Source organism: Lissotriton vulgaris, chromosome 5, assembly GCF_964263255.1.
Source record: "Lissotriton vulgaris chromosome 5, aLisVul1.2, whole genome shotgun sequence".
NCBI lineage: Eukaryota > Metazoa > Chordata > Amphibia > Caudata > Salamandridae > Lissotriton > Lissotriton vulgaris.
Window position 1 is genome coordinate 742036640 of NC_141693.1, and position 18752 is coordinate 742055391.

The 18752-nt window shown below is 45.2% G+C and overlaps 2 protein-coding genes across 3 annotated transcripts in view; one reads left to right on the top strand and one right to left on the bottom strand.

The window, feature by feature from the left end:
- AGMAT (agmatinase (putative)) overlaps window positions 1-18752 on the bottom strand; it is a 219545-nt gene that overhangs the window by 134983 nt on the left and 65810 nt on the right. The gene's annotated exons all lie outside the window — the stretch shown is intronic.
- LOC147711481 (uncharacterized) lies at window positions 4571-9110 on the top strand. Its single transcript, XM_086920185.1, has 2 exons — window positions 4571-6070; window positions 8841-9110. The coding sequence occupies exons 1-2, from the start codon at window positions 4571-4573 to the stop codon at window positions 9108-9110; spliced, it is 1770 nt and encodes a 589-aa protein (XP_086776311.1).

Consider the following 18752-nt stretch of genomic DNA (forward strand, 5'->3'; position numbering starts at 1 on the left):
GTGCGGATACACATTGACCACAATCAATGCTCTCACTAATGCTACTCTCTCTAACGGCAATCTCTCACAAGCCGCAATCCAGCGGGTATACACATTGACCACAATCAAAGCTCTCACTAATGCCACTCTCTCTAGCGCCAATCTCTGTCCTATGAATACCTTCAGTGCTCTCTCTCTCTCTCTTGGGAAGTTTCTCTATATGTCTAATATCTACTGAGGATGTCTCATACACAATAGAATCCCTTATGTGGCGAATAGGAGATCAAATCCTCTCACACAAGAATGGCCAAATTGTAGCATTCAGAGGTTATCTCCTGACCTGATCTACACACAATCTTCCATGCTCAATTATCTGCAGGGAAGGGAATGTCACATCCTTCTCCTGTCAGCATTTGGGTAAAAAGAAGGGTTAGCTCTGTCCTAGAAGATAACAACCAAATATAATTACTATATGCAAAGGTTATTCCCTGATTTAGGCGCTCCTTGCTCCCTTGATCAGTTACCACTTACCTGGACGGGAAACACATCCGTCCACATAACAGCATCTGGCTAGAAGAAAGGTTAGTCTTATCATGAAGAAATAACACCTGCACAGCTGTTCACTAAGAACTGGGGTCCCTTTATTACACAATAGCAAATTATAACATCACAATAACTAGCAATCTAGGCATAGCCTGAAAGGTAAAGGGAAATAGACACATCTAAGGAATACACAGATCTGCGGGGTCTCTTTATTAGAATGGCAAACAAGAAAGCTTTAATATCAGATTACTAACACATTCACATATAGTTGAAAGAATATTGCTGCAGATAGCTGAAAAGGGAAATAATGATTTATAACAGGACTGCACACCTCTAAAAGAAAAGGGATTAATCAGTGCAACAATACAGTAGGGAATATAGCCTAGGAAATAAAGGAAAGGATTAATGTATATATATATGGGCACTAATATAACAGGACAGATATCACCTGATTATTATGAAGTCTTGTTCTAGCTGTCATCTGGGTCCCTCTCTCATCTGTGCCTTGGCTCATCTCAGATTCTCCCCTCTACTCCTGGACACACATCTGCGCTGATCACTCTGCACTAGATTCCTCTCTCCCACGAACTGTCTTCACCTTCCAACTTCAGTCTAATGATATAGTTTCTGCCGCTCTGATAACCATCTGCTCCACTAGCTTCTTCACTCTGTCTGATTGTTCCAGCTCCAATGTCCAACTTACTCCAGCTGCTCCCATAGACTAATCCACAATATAACTTCAGTCTCTTCCAAAAGGTATCACTCCAAACTCCAACTGTCAACTGCCAGCTCCAACTGATCTCTGATGATGTAACTTCATTCTGTCTCCAAAGCATCTTACTCCAACTGCAAAGCAACTTATTCTGACCAGCTCCTTCTCACTGTGACTCCTTCTGCCTGCAACTGCTTCTGACAAGTAACTGCTTCTGCCCACAACTGCTTCTGACTTCTACCATTCCAAGATCCATCTGACCACTCTGCCTCTCTGCACTTCGATAATATAGAGTGCTCTCTACTCATGGAAATTTCCAACAGAAAGCTGCCTCCCACCGAATTCTTGTGCCAGCTCCAAGGCTCTCCGCGCAACCGCAGTGGCCATCTGCATGTTACGTCTGGACCCAAGAGACAAACACATTTCTTCGATAAGAACCAGTCTCCACTGGCTTTTCTCTAGCACACAACAGGCTTAACTATAAACATTACCTTTACCCTGCAAGCTCCTAGGTCAGAAGAGGCAGAAAGGAAAATGGAGTATCTCTGGTTCTGGGCCTTGTAGGCCCTAAAAGGATGAAATAGACACCCAGCTCTATCAAGATACATACACAAACCCTAACAATAGATAATATAAAGTCAGGATCCACCCTCTACTATAGGTCTTCAGGCCTGAAAATGATGAAAGGACACATAATTATGTCAAAGCCAATAGGCAATAGATGGATTAGAGTCAGAAATAAGGTATCTATCATCATATAAAGCGGCTATCCTTTAGTTTATGCTTCTAGGTCTGAAAAGAAGCCTGAAAAGGACCAAAACAAGCTAAGAATAGGGATCTAGGATGGTAGCAAGCTAAAGTCACCATCACTCAGAAATAGAACCAAAAACCCGGTCACGACAACCCCCTAAATTATTGGATATTTACAAAATGAAAGTAGATTTGGAAGAGATGATAGTTGGAAATGTGGGAATAGAAAGATTGAATACTTACAATGCGGAAGAATTGTTATTCATTTGTAAAAGTATAACCAGGAATGCGAGAATATTTCACGAGTAATTGGCAGAACTTTCCTCAGAAATGGGAATTGAGATAGGGAGATCAAAAGTACTACAGAAACCATATCGGGTGGAGTTCACTGATAAGGATTTAGAAGATGTGAACGTGCCTGGAAAGAAGATGCAAGTAAAGGAGTTGTTGAATATTTTGCAAAAGTGGGGTGACAATGACAGTTGGAGAACGAGGTGGACAAGGAAGAAGGAGGAAGCACAGGCGAAAGAAGCATCTACTGCATATATGTTAAGCGAGTCAGGAAAAGTAGAAAGATTGTGTCCTATGAGAGAGATTCCTGGTGGTGAATATGTTGATGTTCATGGAGTCGACAAGATATTTCGTCATTTACAAACGATTTCCCTAAACTGAGAGAGAAACCAGTTGACTAGTACAAAGAGGTTGAAATGTTTGTGAAGGTTTTGAAGTTTTATTGAAAGACTTGGATGGTCTGTTGGATATAGTGGTACCTGCTGATTTATGGACAGAATGTAAGATCACACTTGATTGGCGTAGTGAAGAGTACCCAAGAGATGCAAAAACAGGAGCACCTTCAGATGATGTAATGAAGAAATCTCACCAAATAATTACATTCCTGAAAGGGAAAAATCCTCCAAAAGAAACAGATTGGGTAAAAATAGACAGAAGAACCCAAGAATTGAATGAGCCTGTTCATGCATATTATGTGCGACTTCTACAGGTGTTCAAACAATATAGTGGTTGTGAGAAGTTGGCCTGGCATATGCTGTCCACTATTCTAGTGGCACCTTGCACCAGTCCAAACAACCCTTATTGATGATAGGTTTAATACAACCTTTATTGAAAGCTATCCTAGTGGTAGCTATGGAGAGCAGCCTTCAGGCTAAGTCTTGAAGGAGTGTAAAGCAGCTTGGTTTTCCAGATTTTAACCTCTTGAATGTCTAAATGAAAGGAGAACCACACAAGGTATATGTACATAAAATATATGTATTTATTACTAAACACTCTCTAATAATCTCTTTATGAGATTACAGAGCAAAGTACACAATTTAAATGCAATAGAACTTCAGTAAATAGCGCAATATACACTGGGCCCTAGGGGGGAACTAAACCATATATTAAGAAAGTGGTATAAGAACCATGACTTGACTAGACACAAGGCCTAGAGCCTGTAGAATCACTGGGACCACAAGGAACCACCCAAGGCAGTGACACAGGGGTCCCACGGGGGACGCGTGCAGTGTGAGAACACAGTTGCGAGACACCGTTAGCTTCTATGGGGAAAGTCGCTGTTGGAATTTTAAAGATTAAGGACACTGTGATACGGCGGCCCCACCTACCCGTCACACACCACGGTATTGCAGTCCTTCCCGTACGACAGAGAACCCGGCCAGAGCGTCCATAGTAGCAACCCAACCCACCAAATGTCCAACCCTCTGTCCTCTGTTCCAGGACCCAATCCAGAACGGCGGAAACACGGAAGCACTACCACCTGACCCCGGAAGTACCTCCCCCTCACGTGACCAGGACACTAGAAATACCGGACCCAGGAAACAGTCCGGCGTCGGATCGAGCTGGTGGCAGGAGACCCGGACTGGAGCGGTGAAGGAGAGGACGAGCGAAGAGGAAGAAGAGTGGTCCGAAGATTGGTGGAGTCCACCGGAGGTTGCTGGGGAGCGGCCGCAACTCAACGTGGAGAGTTGCGGCGGAGCGGGTGAGTGACACGGAACCCCTCTGATAGCACATTAGGTGCAGTGTAAATAACTCCTTTCTGTATAATTGAACTACCCTTTAGGCTCACGTCGTCACTCGGAGCACTGTGTAAATATTGTAAAGCACTCCTCCACTTTGTAAAGAAACCCTTTAATCCTCACGTCCCACCACCCTACACCCCTACTGCTTCTCGATACCCTGCTTGTGTCCGTCCCTACCCTGACCCTTCCGACCCCTCCTCACTTTCGTCTTCTTACCCCTCACACTTCCCGGTGCCGGTAACAGGGATTTGACGAGAGAAGGCCGGCAGGACTAACGGCTCCTTTCTTTTCTTTGTTTTCTCCCGGTACCTCCGAGGACATCCCCAAGAGTAGAAGACCCGGAGAGCCCACTGACATCGTTACCGGACCTGGACCCCTCCCGTGGAGCTGTGCCCTTCATTTCTGGATCATTGACTCTTGCTAATCACCCTGTTTTGAGCAACCGTACGGAAATAAATCAAACATTGCCCACTATATACGGCCTCCGCGCTTGGTATTCCGGTCCGCCACACCCCCACGCACACAGTTGGTGTCAGAAGTGGGATCCGGAGGCATGGAGGCCGTCGTACAGAAAATGGCCGAGTCCCAAGAGATGTTGGGAAAGCTGATGGAGAAGTTTTTGAAAACTGCTGAGGAAGACCGGGGGCAACTGCATGACGTCCTCAAGGGTCAAGGGGATGCTCACGACCAGGCCATGGGTAAATTAACGGACGTCCTCGGCCAACAACAACAACGACCCATAACCTCCCTCCCCTCAGTAGTCTTGCAAAAGTATGTTCCTGGCGACGACCCGGACTACTTTTTTACGAACTTTGAAAGACTCGCGCAGGCCGCCTCCTGGCCAGCCGATCGATGGGGGCAATATTTGGGGCCGCTACTAACCGGAGACCTCCAAGCGGCGTATCAGCAAGCCAATATACAAGGCAACACACCCTATGATGACATCAAGAAGTGTATCCTGGAAAGGTTGGGCATAGATGACGAGACCTATAGAGTGAAATTACGCCAAGCCAAGGAAGGGCCCCAAGAAACCCCCAGGGCTCTGTCCTTCCGGATTAAAGATCTCGCCAATCGATGGTTACGTCCCGACACCTCCACTAAGGACGACATCCTAGCGAAAATATATCTCGAGCAATTCCTGGCATCCCTACATCCGGCCACCCAAAAATGGGTACGACAACATGCACGACTCACCCTCGACAGCGCGGTGGAGATCGCGAGTGCATACAGTCGAGCCCAAGAAACATCCAGGGGCAGAGATGACCATCCCCACCGAGCGCATATCAATGCAGTCAGACCCCAGCGACCCCCCCCTCCAAGGAAAACGGAGCCGCCTTCCCTGCTGCCACCACCGCTCATATACAGACCACCCAATCCGGGTCCACAGTGTTACAACTGCGGCGGCTATGGACATATAGCACGTGTATGTCCACAGAAAGACGAACCCATGGAGATAGGCTTGGTACAGAACTATGTGTGTGCAACACCCGGGGGAAAACCCCCACCGTTCCGTTGTCCCGTGTATGTAGACGGACATCCACTCCTAGCTTTGGCTGACACGGGCTGTCGCCAGAGCGTTCTACGGCCCCAGGACCTACCGACCCCACCAAGACCACCTACAGGAACTGTCGCCATCCAATGCGTACACGGAGACACTAAAAAGTACCCTACCACCCAGGTGCGAGTACGGCACCCAGCTGATCCCGGGACGGAACTCACTGTAGGTCTGATACCGAACCTTCCTGAGCAAGTGATCCTAGGGAGTGATTATGCTGGTCTCCCTAAGCTGGTACAGGACACTACAGACTCCCTGAACCAATGGTGGGGAGAAGCACCCTTTTCCGGGGAACAACCGCTGGCTGAAGATCCGACCAAAGCCCGGAAATCCCGTAATCAGAAGAGGCAAGAAAAGCGAAACCACACCACCGCCTACCCGGTGGTTCCCGATGTCCATCCATGGCAAACAGATAGAGAATTCCGGGCATCGCAACAAGAAGATCCCGTCCTACAAGAGGCCTGGGGAAAGGCCTTAGATCAGGAAGACCCCCTTCACGTATGTCCCTATTTCTTTAAAAAGAACGGACTACTCTATAGAAAAGGGAACCCAAACCAACCACCTCAGCTATTGATTCCCGGACCCTTTAGAGAGAAGGTGCTCTTCCTTGCCCACAGCCATCTCCTAGGGGGTCACTTCAGCGACGAAAAAACCAGTCTGTCCATCCTGGAGAAATTTTATTGGCCAGGAGTACATCAGGAGGTCAGACAATATTGTAGAGAGTGCCCAGTCTGTCAGAGAAACAGTAGATATCGACCTCCCAGGGCTCCCTTACTCCCTCTACCCCTCATTGATATCCCCTTCACCCGGGTCGGAATGGACATCATAGGCCCCTTACTTCCCTCCCGCAGTGGCTGTCGTTATGCCCTAGTTCTGGTGGACTAAGCCACTCGCTTCCCTGAGGCAGTGCCCTTACGCCAACCTACAACACAGACCATAGCTAAAGCCCTCATCTCCATATTCTCACGAGTAGGGTTTCCCAGGGAGATCCTCACGGATCAAGGCACTCAGTTCGTCTCATCCCTAATGAAACAAGTCTGTTCAAACCTCGGCATAAAACAGATCCGCACTTCCGCCTACCACCCCCAGACAGATGGGTTGGTAGAGCGATACAATGCCACCCTGAAGTTAACACTGAAGAAAATGTTGGCCTTAGAGGCAAAGAGGTGGGAGGAGATGTTGCCGTTGGCCTTGTTTGCCATTCGATGCAAACCTCAGAGCAGCACCGGATATTCTCCATATGAGTTGCTGTATGGTCGACCACCCCGCACCCTTCTTGACATGGCCCAAGAAGCATGGGAGGCCGAACCTGACAGAACCCGACCCCTGCCAGAATATGTCGAAAATCTAAAAACACATCTCGCCCAGCTGCGTGACATTGTCCGCCAGAATATGGAAAACGCACAAGCTAGCCAGAAACGGCAATATGATAAGGGTACCAAACCTCGCTCCTTTAACAATGGGGATCTAGTTCTTCTGATGAGACCATCATCAGATCACAAACTGTTAGGGCAGTGGCAAGGACCCTATGCGATACTTCGCCAAGTGACCCCGGTCACTTACGAAGTAGAGCTCGATCCTGTTCGAGGCACCACACAGGTGTACCATGTCAATCTTCTTAAAAAAATGGGAAGGACCCCGACCCGTCCTATCCATCAGCGACATGCTAACCCCTCTCTTATTTGAGTCATGCTTTGACCCTGAGATGACCGGAGAACAGAGACAGAGTCTCCGAGAGGCCCTACAACCCCTACAGAGAGTGTTTTCCTCCTCGCCAGGTCACACGACCATCACAGAACACAGCATACACACAGAGCCTGGTAAGATTGTACGGCTTCGACCCTACCGGGTCCCTGAAGCCCGTAGAAACGTGATCAGACAAGAAACCGAACTAATGTTGGGTATGGGGATCATTGAGCCTTCCGTCAGTGAATGGAATTCCCCCATAGTTCTAGTGCCTAAACCTGACGGGTCCGTGAGGTTTTGCATAGATTTCAGGGAGGTTAATAAAATATCTACCTTCGACACTTATCCCCTTCCGCGGGTCGATGAGATGGTCGAGAGCATAGGGAAGGCCCGATACATATCCACGTTAGATCTCTGCAAGGGCTACTGGCAGATCCCCCTAAGAGTCCAAGACCGAAAGAAAACTGCCTTTTCTACCCCAGACGGCTTATTCCAATTTACAGTATTACCTTTCGGGTTACACGGGGCACCCGCCACCTTCCAAAGGGCGATGAACCAAGTGTTAAGACCACACTCAGGGTATGCCGGGGCCTACCTCGACGATATTGTTATCTATAGCAATAGTTGGGCGGAACACCTCGATCACCTCAGCAAAGTCGTTGGGTCCCTGGGCTCTTTTGGGTTCACCATTAATCCTGCAAAAACCACGCTAGCGGCTACCTCGGTGAAGTACTTGGGCTACCTCTTAGGAGAGGGAATGATACGTCCACAGGCCAAGAAGGTTGAGGCCATTCAATCCATTCCATTCCCCCAGTCTCGAAAAGACCTCCGGGCATTCCTTGGCCTATTAGGTTATTACCGCAGGTTCATACCCAATTTTTCCCAGACTGCAGCTCCCCTCACTGATCTCTTAAGGAAGTCCACAAAAACAGAAACCCTCCTAAAGAATCCCAACCCTGTCCTACTGTTAGCCTTTTCTCGACTCAAAGCAGCATTGACCTCCAAACCGGTATTGGTCAGTCCGGATTATTCACGGACCTTCCTACTACAGACAGACGCCTCGGACCAGGGTTTAGGGGCGGTCCTTTCACAGAAAGACGAAAATGGGAACGAGAACCCCATTTTATACCTGAGTCGTAAACTGTATCCCCGCGAAACCAATTATGCTGTGGTAGAGAAGGAAGCATTGGCCATTAAATGGGCGGTGGAAAGTTTAAGGTATTATCTGGAAGGGAGAGAGTTTGTCATCTATACTGACCACGCCCCTCTGGAGTGGATGGCCCGTAATAAAGGACATAACGACCGGGTCCTCCGGTGGTTCTTAGCTCTGCAACCATACAGATTTCGGACATTGCACCGTAAAGGGACTGAACAGGGCAATGCCGATTTTCTCTCCCGTTATCCCATGGCCCAAACCAGTACTAGAAAGACAGCTAGGGGAAGGGGATGTGATACGGCGGCCCCACCTACCCGTCACACACCACGGTATTGCAGTCCTTCCCGTACGACAGAGAACCCGGCCAGAGCGTCCATAGTAGCAACCCAACCCACCAAATGTCCAACCCTCTGTCCTCTGTTCCAGGACCCAATCCGGAACGGCGGAAACACGGAAGCACTACCACCTGAGCCCGGAAGTACCTCCCCCTCACGTGACCAGGACACTAGAAATACCGGACCCAGGAAACAGTCCGGCGTCGGATCGAGCTGGTGGCAGGAGACCCCGACTGGAGCGGTGAAGGAGAGGACGAGCGAAGAGGAAGAAGAGTGGTCCGAAGATTGGTGGAGTCCACCGGAGGTTGCTGGGGAGCGGCCGCAACTCAACGTGGAGAGTTGCGGCGGAGCGGGTGAGTGACACGGAACCCCTCTGATAGCACATTAGGTGCAGTGTAAATAACTCCTTTCTGTATAATTGAACTACCCTTTAGGCTCACGTCGTCACTCGGAGCACTGTGTAAATATTGTAAAGCACTCCTCCACTTTGTAAAGAAACCCTTTAATCCTCACGTCCCACCACCCTACACCCCTACTGCTTCTCGATACCCTGCTTGTGTCCGTCCCTACCCTGACCCTTCCGACCCCTCCTCACTTTCGTCTTCTTACCCCTCACACTTCCCGGTGCCGGTAACAGGGATTTGACGAGAGAAGGCCGGCAGGACTAACGGCTCCTTTCTTTTCTTTGTTTTCTCCCGGTACCTCCGAGGACATCCCCAAGAGTAGAAGACCCGGAGAGCCCGCTGACATCGTTACCGGACCTGGACCCCTCCCGTGGAGCTGTGCCCTTCATTTCTGGATCATTGACTCTTGCTAATCACCCTGTTTTGAGCAACCGTACGGAAATAAATCAAACATTGCCCACTATATACGGCCTCCGCGCTTGGTATTCCGGTCCGCCACACCCCCACGCACACAGACACTTAGGAAAGGACTTTGAGCAAACCCCTTTAGACCTAAGGTGTTCTAGGGCCAACACCCATGGGAGCACCAGAGTACTCGAGTTACCTCAACCAGGGAAGCCGGGTGCATAGGTGTCTTTTGGTGTCAGGAATCGTCGTTGATTTAAATGGCGATCTGCTGCAAAGTGCTGTTGCCTTTGAGAAGAAAAGTGTCTGGTGTGATCCAAGCCTGGATCAAAGAGGTGAGGAACCTGAAAGCAGAGGGGACAGAGTCTGGGTCACTTGCCAGGGGCACGACAGACAAATGCCCACCGATGCCGGGTGATTCAGGTGTGAAGAGGTAAAGCTTCACTCTGCAGCCACGAGGACCAGGAGGTGTTGACGACAACCAGGAGCTGGATTCAAGCTGTCCCACAAAGGATATCGAGTGCTGCAGTGTCAGTGTCCAGATTGGACCCAACAAGTCTTGGCAACAGCAAACCCTGCAGAAAAAGAAAAGATGCTTTGGTGTAGACCTGCAAGGTCCGGGAGACTCATCATGTGGTGGAGAGTCAGGGTACGTCTGGAGCAATCAGGGAAGCCCAAGGAAAGTCCAAGTTGTCTTCTCAGGGACCCACCAGTCAATGGACCAGAGATTGCAAAGGTACCTCCAGTGGAAACACAAAGGGCCGGCTCACGGAACACTCGTGGAGTAGAGGCCAGCAATCTTCAGTGGAAAAGGTGCTTGGGGTCTGGGCTGCAAGCAATGCACAGCATCAAGGGACGTTGAGAAGCTGATGCACTTGCAAATGCGCACTGTGTCCAGGGGTTCCGTTTCCACAGTACTCACAAGGGCTGCGGTTCTCAGCTTTGCTGGGGACTCAGATCGACCTTAGAGATGTCTGGAAATTTACCTCTGGGCTGCAATTACTTTGGAGTCCAGTGGGAGCTTCAGAGATGCAGACCGGTCAGATGTGTCTTTGGTGCCTGCCAAGCAGGGGCGTAATCCCCTTACTTCAAGGGAGATTCTTCAGTGATCCAGCGTCGTGCAGATCATCGAAGTTCCATGATTCATTATCAGAGTTTCGTCCAGGTGTAATCTTAAGTCCTGTAGTCAAAGGTTCCTTTCTTATACCCAAGGAAGGGGTAGGACCTACTCTAGGGACCCCCCTATGGGATGGTTTGGAAAGAGTTGTGGCTACACACATTTCCTTTGTCCAGTTTCATGCCAGAGCAGGGGCCTGCAACCGGTTTGAACTGGGCTATGCACAGGGACACCAAATGTGCCCCCGGTGCAGACGTCAAAGCACTCTTGGAGTGCTCCCACCCAGCAGCAATACACTAAAGCCTGTCTGGGAGGTGGTGACACCTCCCTGTGACAGGAAACCTATCGTCCAGGCCTCCCCTGCTGGAGTTTCATCCAGCAGCAGGAGGCCAGACTCGTGTCTGAGGCCGCAGCATCCATTTTGTGATGCCAGGACTCTTTTAAACTGGTACCGGGTATACCGGTGTGTACATGTCTTTCCCTCTAGAAGGGTGGAATCATACCCCCGCCACCAGAACTGGTAACTAAGTAATGAGGTGCATGCACCACCTTACCCAGGCTGCAGTAGCAGTCCTGTGGTGTCATTTTGAACAGCTTCCCAGGGGTGGCATAATACATGCTGCAGCTCCTGATAGGCCTCTGGGGCACCTATGCCCTTGGTACCTAAGGTACCAAATACTAGGGACTCATAAGGGTACCCCTGTAACCAAACTGGAGGTTACCTAAAGTACATGGAATCATTTTAAAGAGGAAGCAGCTAGGCTGGGGTCCTGGATAACAGGGCTCCAGCCAGACTAAAGTTGAAAAACAGTGAAACACCAGCACAAAGTGGGGGTAACTATAAGGAGCATATCATACTCTCCTACAGTGGCTTTGAGAACATTGGAGATAAGGACATGGGTCATTTTATGTATCGATGTGTGTATGGTTTGAAACCAGAAATTAGTCAGATGATTCAACAGCGCATGTTGTGCTGGTAGAGCAAGACAATAGATAGGATTTTGAAGTATCGAAGTATTGTGGGGATGATATTGAGGCAAGGCATAAAAAGTTAAAAGAGAAAATGATGTGGGTACAAGTGAAGCTAGAAGAACCACAGGAACTTAAATTAAATAGTCAGACTGATGGTCAGATGAAAGAACAGAATCAGAGTGATAATGTGGCAATTAGTGGTAAATCAAAAGGATGAATGAGTAGGGAGGATGCAAAGAAAAAATGTCCTTGTGATGGGTGTGGAAAGCTTGGACATTGGAAAAACGAGTGTAAGAATATTCAGAATAATAATGGCCCAACCCAAAATTTAAATCTGCAGACTCAGAATGGGGTGCTTATGAATCAGCCGCAGCAGGTAGTTAATCAGCAGTGTCAGGTGCCACCTGCCCCTATGCAAAATGTTGTGAATCAGCCAAAGTACAGTGTGGAGGCCGGATTTCAAGGAGGAAGTGGTAAGAGAAATTCTGTGATTTCACAATATCTGTTGTTGAATAACAGTGATAGCGAAAGCGAGCAATGACGGTGCCTGAGGGGGGAGAAAGAGGAATGCGTACTTGGCACATCCTTGCCGGTAGATCAGTTAGGTCCATTTATTGATGGGAAAGTGGAAGGGAGTGATATCACTTTTCTGTTGGATACTGGTGCTACCCGTTCTACTGTGAGAACAGTAGACCTCCCAAACCTACCCCTCTCTGGAAAAGCGATCCAAGTAGTTGGAGTGTCGAATCAACAGATTAGAACCCCAGTTACTGAACCCATGGAGGTTCACATTGGACATTTTAAAGACATGCACAGATTTGTGGTCTGTGATTCTAGTCCAGTGAATTTACTAGGAAGAGATCTCTTATGCAAAATGAACTACACAATTTATTGCACACCGGATGGTGTTGCTCTCCAGACACCTGATGAAGATATGATATACAAAATAATGTTAGCTACTCAAGGCACAGAAATAGATTAAATGTATTCTTTGATGACACAAGATGATTTACCAGAAGAACTCAAAACAATTGTGAACGCAGAAGTTGAGATTTCACGGGAAAAGAGATAGGGCTAATGGAAAACATAGACCCTGTGAAAGTGACAGTGAAAGAAGGTACAGTTTTCCCAATCCAGCAGTGATTCTTTATCAGATCCCTTTGCAATGCAGGTTGGTTTACTGTAACTGATTTGTGTCAAGTCTTTTTCTCAATTCCTTTGCATCCAGATAGCCAGTATCTTTTTCGTTTATATTTGAAGATCGTATCTTGACATGGAACCGCGTTCCTCAAGGGTATACAGAAAGTCCCTCAATTTTTAATCAAGTACTGAACATGTGTTTAGAGAAGTTAGTTATGCCCAGAGATTCAATTTTAGTGCAGTATATTGATGACTTACTTCAAAATCCAGAGACGATTGTGTTACCTATCCCATTGCATTACTAAATCATTGGGCTGAGGGAGGACACAATGTGTCCTCAGAAAAATTAAAAATTTTGCTGAATAGGAGTCAAATACTTGGATCGCCAAATAGAAAGAGGAGTGAGAAAAGTGACCACTGAAGAATTAAAATAATCAAGCAAATGCAATGACCTCAGACACAAAGAGAAATCAGAATGTTTCTTGGAGTGGTGGGGTATTGTCGACAGTGGATTGTAGGTTTTTCCTTACTAGCTAGACCATTAATTCAGATGACACGGAAAAGACTGAAGGATCTAATAGTTTGGAATGATGAAAGTGTGGAAGCATTTGTAAAATTGCAAAACTGTCTAAGTGAGGCCCCAGCTTTAGGTATGCCTGATTATTCAAAAGAATTCACACTGTTCTGTTGTGAAAGAGAAGGTTGTGCACTTTCAGTCCTGACCCAAAGATATGGATTAAGCAGACGTCCAGTTGCATATTTTTCTGCTACTTTAGATCCTGTGGCTTCAGCATTACCTGACTGCTTAAAAGCAGTAGCTGCTACTTGTATGAGCCTAGAACAAAGTGTCAATTGTGATGGGACATCCAGTGAAAGTTTATGTTCTACACTCAGTCGAGATTCTATTAACAAGAACTCGAACACAGCATCTTACTCCTAGTCGGATGACTAAGTATGAAAGAATAATTTTGGGAGCAGAAAATGTGACAGTGATCATGTGTACCATGGTAAACGAAGCTACTTTATTGCCAGATTCACATTGTGAGGAAGTGAAAGATGAAGCTGAACATGATTGTTTAGACGTAACTGAATTGTGCACTAAGCCCCGTCCCGACATACAGGAAGAGCCTCTAAAAGAGATAGACCATGAACTATTTGCTGATGGTTCTTGCTTAAGGCTTGAAAGTGGAGGACTAAGTACAGTTTATGCTGTTTGCAAAATATCTGGAATCATGGAAGCAACCTGTTTACCGGGAGCGGAATCGTGCATGACTTTGGCCAGCTTTGGATGCAGAGGGGATTTCTGAATTCTTCAGGGTCCCCTATTCGAAATGGGAAAATTGTAAAAGAACTGTTGGAAGCAATACGATTGCCAAAAGAAATAGCTGTGGTCAAGTGTGCAGCTCACCAGTCAGGAAATTACTATGTGGTGGCTGGTAATCGATACGCTGACCAAGTTGCTCAATACTGTGCCAGGAACAATATTTCATTGAACAGGAAAATGGAGACATGTGGAATCAGCTGCCAACTTATGCTACTCTCAGCTTTCGAAACATGGGATGAGTTGAAACAGTTGCAGGATGAGGTAGAAGAAAGTGCAAGGAAAAATGGATAATATCAGGTTGTGGCAGGAGGGCAGAAGACGACGTGTGGGTGTACCACGATGGATGACCAGTCAGCCCAGATTGTTTGCTGTCTCAATTTGCAAGAATGTATCATGGAGACACACATGTAGGCAGGGGCGCTATGATCAGACTATTTAGACAAAATTGGTATAACCCAAAGTTTAGGGTAGTCGCAGAAACTCTTTGCCAGAGATGTATAATACGCCAACAAATAAACCCAGGTAGGAAGACAGTGGTCAGTTTGGGAAAGATTGGAAAGGCAGAAGGCCCATTCATCAGATTACAACTCGATTTCATAGAGTTTCCACCGTGCAGGGAATGAAGTATGTCCTTGTCATAGTGGGTTTGTTTTCCCGAAGGGTGAAAGCACACCCTACTAGGAGAAATGACTGGAGAACAGTTTTCAAGTTATTGTTGAGGGAGTCTATTCTGCGTTTTGGTTTTCCAGTAACTTTGTAATCAGATAGAGGACCTCATTTTAATGATGAAATAATTTGATTAATCCGTGAAGCATTTAACATTGAATAAATACTGCACTGTACATACAGCCCAGAGGCTTCTGGAGTGGTAGAACAATTGAATGGCAAAATCAAGTCAAGATTGCCAAAGGTGTGTGCGTCCACCTCCATGGATTGGCCAGATGCATTGCCTCTTGTCTTGATGGGACTCAGAAGTATTCCTGATAGAAACACAGGATTGAATCCCCATGAAATTCTAATGGGAAGGGCAATGAGACAAGCCTTTATATCAGGACATATATTACTGAATATTTCTGATGATCTGGTATTGGATTATTGCAAAGGATTGGCTGACCTGGTGCTTTCTGTGTCTCACCAGGTTAGAGAAGACGCAGTTGCCAGGCAGCCGGATCAGGCGCATGATATGAATCCTGGAGACTGGGTGGTAGTGAAGAAGCACACCAGAAAGTCATGCCTAGTACCTTGGTGGGATGATCCACAGCAAGCCATACTGGTCACTACTACAGCAGTGAAGTGCGCAGGTTTGCCCAATTGGATCCATGCAAGCCACACAAAGAGGGTTCCAGCTCCTGCTGAAAAGAGACCACAACTGACTAGAACAGTTGAGGCTGCTGAAGGTTATACAGTCGAACAATCTAGAGGAATAGATTCTGACGGGACTGACAAAGAACAACCGAGCACAAGTCAGGAGGACTGGATACCAGTGGTTGATATACCTGAGGTGATCATTAAAACAAGAAGTAGATCAAGATTAGAAAGACAAGAAATTAGTGAGGATCAGATAGGTGTAGAAGAACACGCTAAGGAGAGACAAAGAAGGTGAAAGTGCAGTGCAAGTTAAAAGGGTCAGAAAAGATGATAATTGGCCAGGAGGGGTCAAAAGGCTAAAATATGGGTTGAGAAAACTAAATGAAATCCCAGAACAAGTGAATGAAGTTACTAGTCAATCTCAGTCAGAACAGTCAGTTGCTAAAAACATTCAAAGAAGTCCAAGATTGAAAGTCTTGAACAATAAATTCAAGGGTCCCGAGTAGACCTATATAAACTAGAAGATTTTGAAAATCTAGATTTAAATGAAGATACAGATGAAGAAATAATTGCAGAACAGATTGACGAAGGGGAAGTGAGGCCTTCTTGAAGTACTAAAGATTCTGATTCATAACAAAAGAAAAGAAGAGAAATCTTCTTAAGTCAAAATGGCTGCAGACAGGATTGCTGAAAGACCAAAACAAAACTGTATAAAGAAATGCTGTAGTATGTAGTATTTTATTAGTGATCATAGTATGACTATTTCTAAGAATAGCAGTACCTTATCTTATAAAAACAGACCAGAAGAATGACACAGACACTAATGAAAAGACAGCATCTATGAGAGGAGATTGAGTAGAATTAGAAGCAACAGATGAGGTAGACTTACATCACAGAGTAACAGATAATGACACATCTTTAAATGTATTAAAAAAATATTGTTTCAGTACGTAGATACAATGGAGATTAGTGATTGTAATGTTTGTATGAAATTACCAGTGTAGCAGAAGGAGTTACATATCATCATTTGCCTTTAACACATGGTATTCCATGTAACATATTATCAAGCTTATTTTATAGAACAGGAAAACTTCAAAATTATTATTCAAATATAGAGGTGGTATTTACAGAAATTTCTATTCAAAGAATATGAACCCAGTGTTTAGTAGTCTAGATGTACAGTTTATGGGTGAATTTTTCTTAACAATCAAGTTATTAGATATAGTGACGGCACACAAGAATAACCTTACATGTTCATTACGCGAAGATTTGATTTGAATATTGGACTTGTAGAGCGCACGAATGCCCACAGGCGTCTTGGCGCTGAAATGACTGAGACTGTTTGAGCGGAGGGCTGTTTGAGCGGAGGAAGAAGAGAAAGTATTTTTTAATTAAGTTGAAGAAAGGAGACAGGATTTCCAAAGAAAAGCTGCTGAACAGAAAACAAATATACCACCCTGGGCTGAGATAGAGGGAACCTTTACAGCTGGCAAAGCTCATGCTTCAATGTCCCTAGACTTTGTAAAGACAGGGAAAAACCTGCCTCCATGGATTAAAGACAGACTATAACAACATATTTATTGGTTTCAGTGAATGTGAACATAACTTCTTAATTTTGGGAGGTTGGGGACTAAAAGGGGGAACAGATCCAGTATTTTCTGGAGTATACTACGTGTGTGGGAATAAAGCTTACTATAAGCTGCCTGCACAATGGTATGGGAGTTGCTACTTCGAAATAGTATTTCCGAAAATTTATCACGTAAAAAGAATCACTGGAAGCAATGAAAACACCAATGAACTAACACGAAGAAACAGAGCTAGTTTTTCAGAAATAATAGGCAATATATTTAGTGCATTGATACCTTCAGTAGGAATTGTTCTAAATTCACATAGCATCTGTCAGTTGTCAACAGTAGTTGATTGTCTTTCGACAGATACTGCTGGAGGTTTCTTGATGATTACTACAGAAATGGTTGCAATTAGGTCTATGGTTTTCAAAATCGACTTGCGCTTGACATATTATTGGTAAAAGAAGGTGGAGTCTGTAAAATGTTGAAGGAGCAACATTGTTGCACTTACATACCAGAGAAAAGTAAAGAAATTAGAGTATATTTTAAGAATATTACAAAAGTTCATGAAAAATTTAAACCACTGGAGGTTGATAATGTCTGGGAGAGACTAACAAAGAGTATTTCCTCAATATGGACTTGGTTTACTAATTGTGAGAAAAGTTTCTTGGGCCAAGTAGTTCTTCCATTAGTTGATATAACTATAATAGTCTTAACAATAGTAATATGGTGTAAGTGTTGTACAAATAAACTGAGAAGACGAAGATATGAAGTAAATGGAAAAGGGATAAAAAGAAAGTATGAAGAGATACAGTTAGAAGAAATGAAGGGAAAATAATATGATAAAATGAAAGATCTGAAGAACAATAATGAGAACAAGAATGAAAAAGGTAAATAAAATGAGATATGCTAAAGTTGGCATCTGGTTGGGATGGGTGATTTTGTGATGGCTCAAAAATGCCATCAGAGAGGGGATTGATGGAGCGAGGACTTGTAGAAAAGAGACTTGCTCGATGACAATCCTCTCATTGAACTTCTAATATTGTATTAACCATGTATTAATATAAAATAATTATAAATAATAAATATTTATATTAATATAAAATATTATGCACAACATTGAACATAAAAGAAAGAGAAGCTTGCCTATGTGTATTACTAATAAGTAACTCGAGGAAAATTCTAAAATGCCTGCTAACGGGAAATCTGTATTGCGCATGCCTCAGCTGCATCTACGCAGTATGACAAACTGCGCAAATGCTATTAATATGGCTGCTTGAAAGCTCACATGCACAGCATCTGCTTGGCTGAAACTGAAACAAGCTATTTTACTATTGCTAATGCGGGGAAAGCATTAATAAATGAATGGGAGTAGAGATAGTTGGTATATAGTGAAACATTTTATCTTTGAAATTAACATATGTCTTTTGACTCTTTTATTAGTGCGTATTTTGGGCCTTTCGTATGAGTCTAAAGTCTGTTGAACACCTGATCTCCGCACATGCGTGATATGAACAAGCCGGAAGAAGTGATGTGACTCTTGAACACAGTCCAAGGTCGCAAATGATACATACCCTGGGAACCAGTTTGTAGAGCTCTAAAATGAATGGAAATGCATTAAGTTTATACTTTGGTTTCTAATATGATGTGAATACGGATGGGAATAAAGTTTTATGAATAAAAATTAAGGGGTGGGATTTTTAAACAATGGACTGAAAGACTAAATTGTAAAATAAGCATGGTGTGATGATCATCTCCCCTTGCC

What these genes read in the sequence shown, in the direction of transcription:
- LOC147711481 (XM_086920185.1), top strand. Translation starts at nt 4,571, where the DNA reads ATGGAGGCCGTCGTACAGAAAATGGCCGAGTCCCAAGAGATGTTGGGA. An exon ending in ATCAGGAAGACCCCCTTCAC is followed by an intron (nt 6,071 to 8,840) that starts GTATGTCCCTAT and finishes CCTCTGTTCCAG; the next exon opens with GACCCAATCCGGAACGGCGG.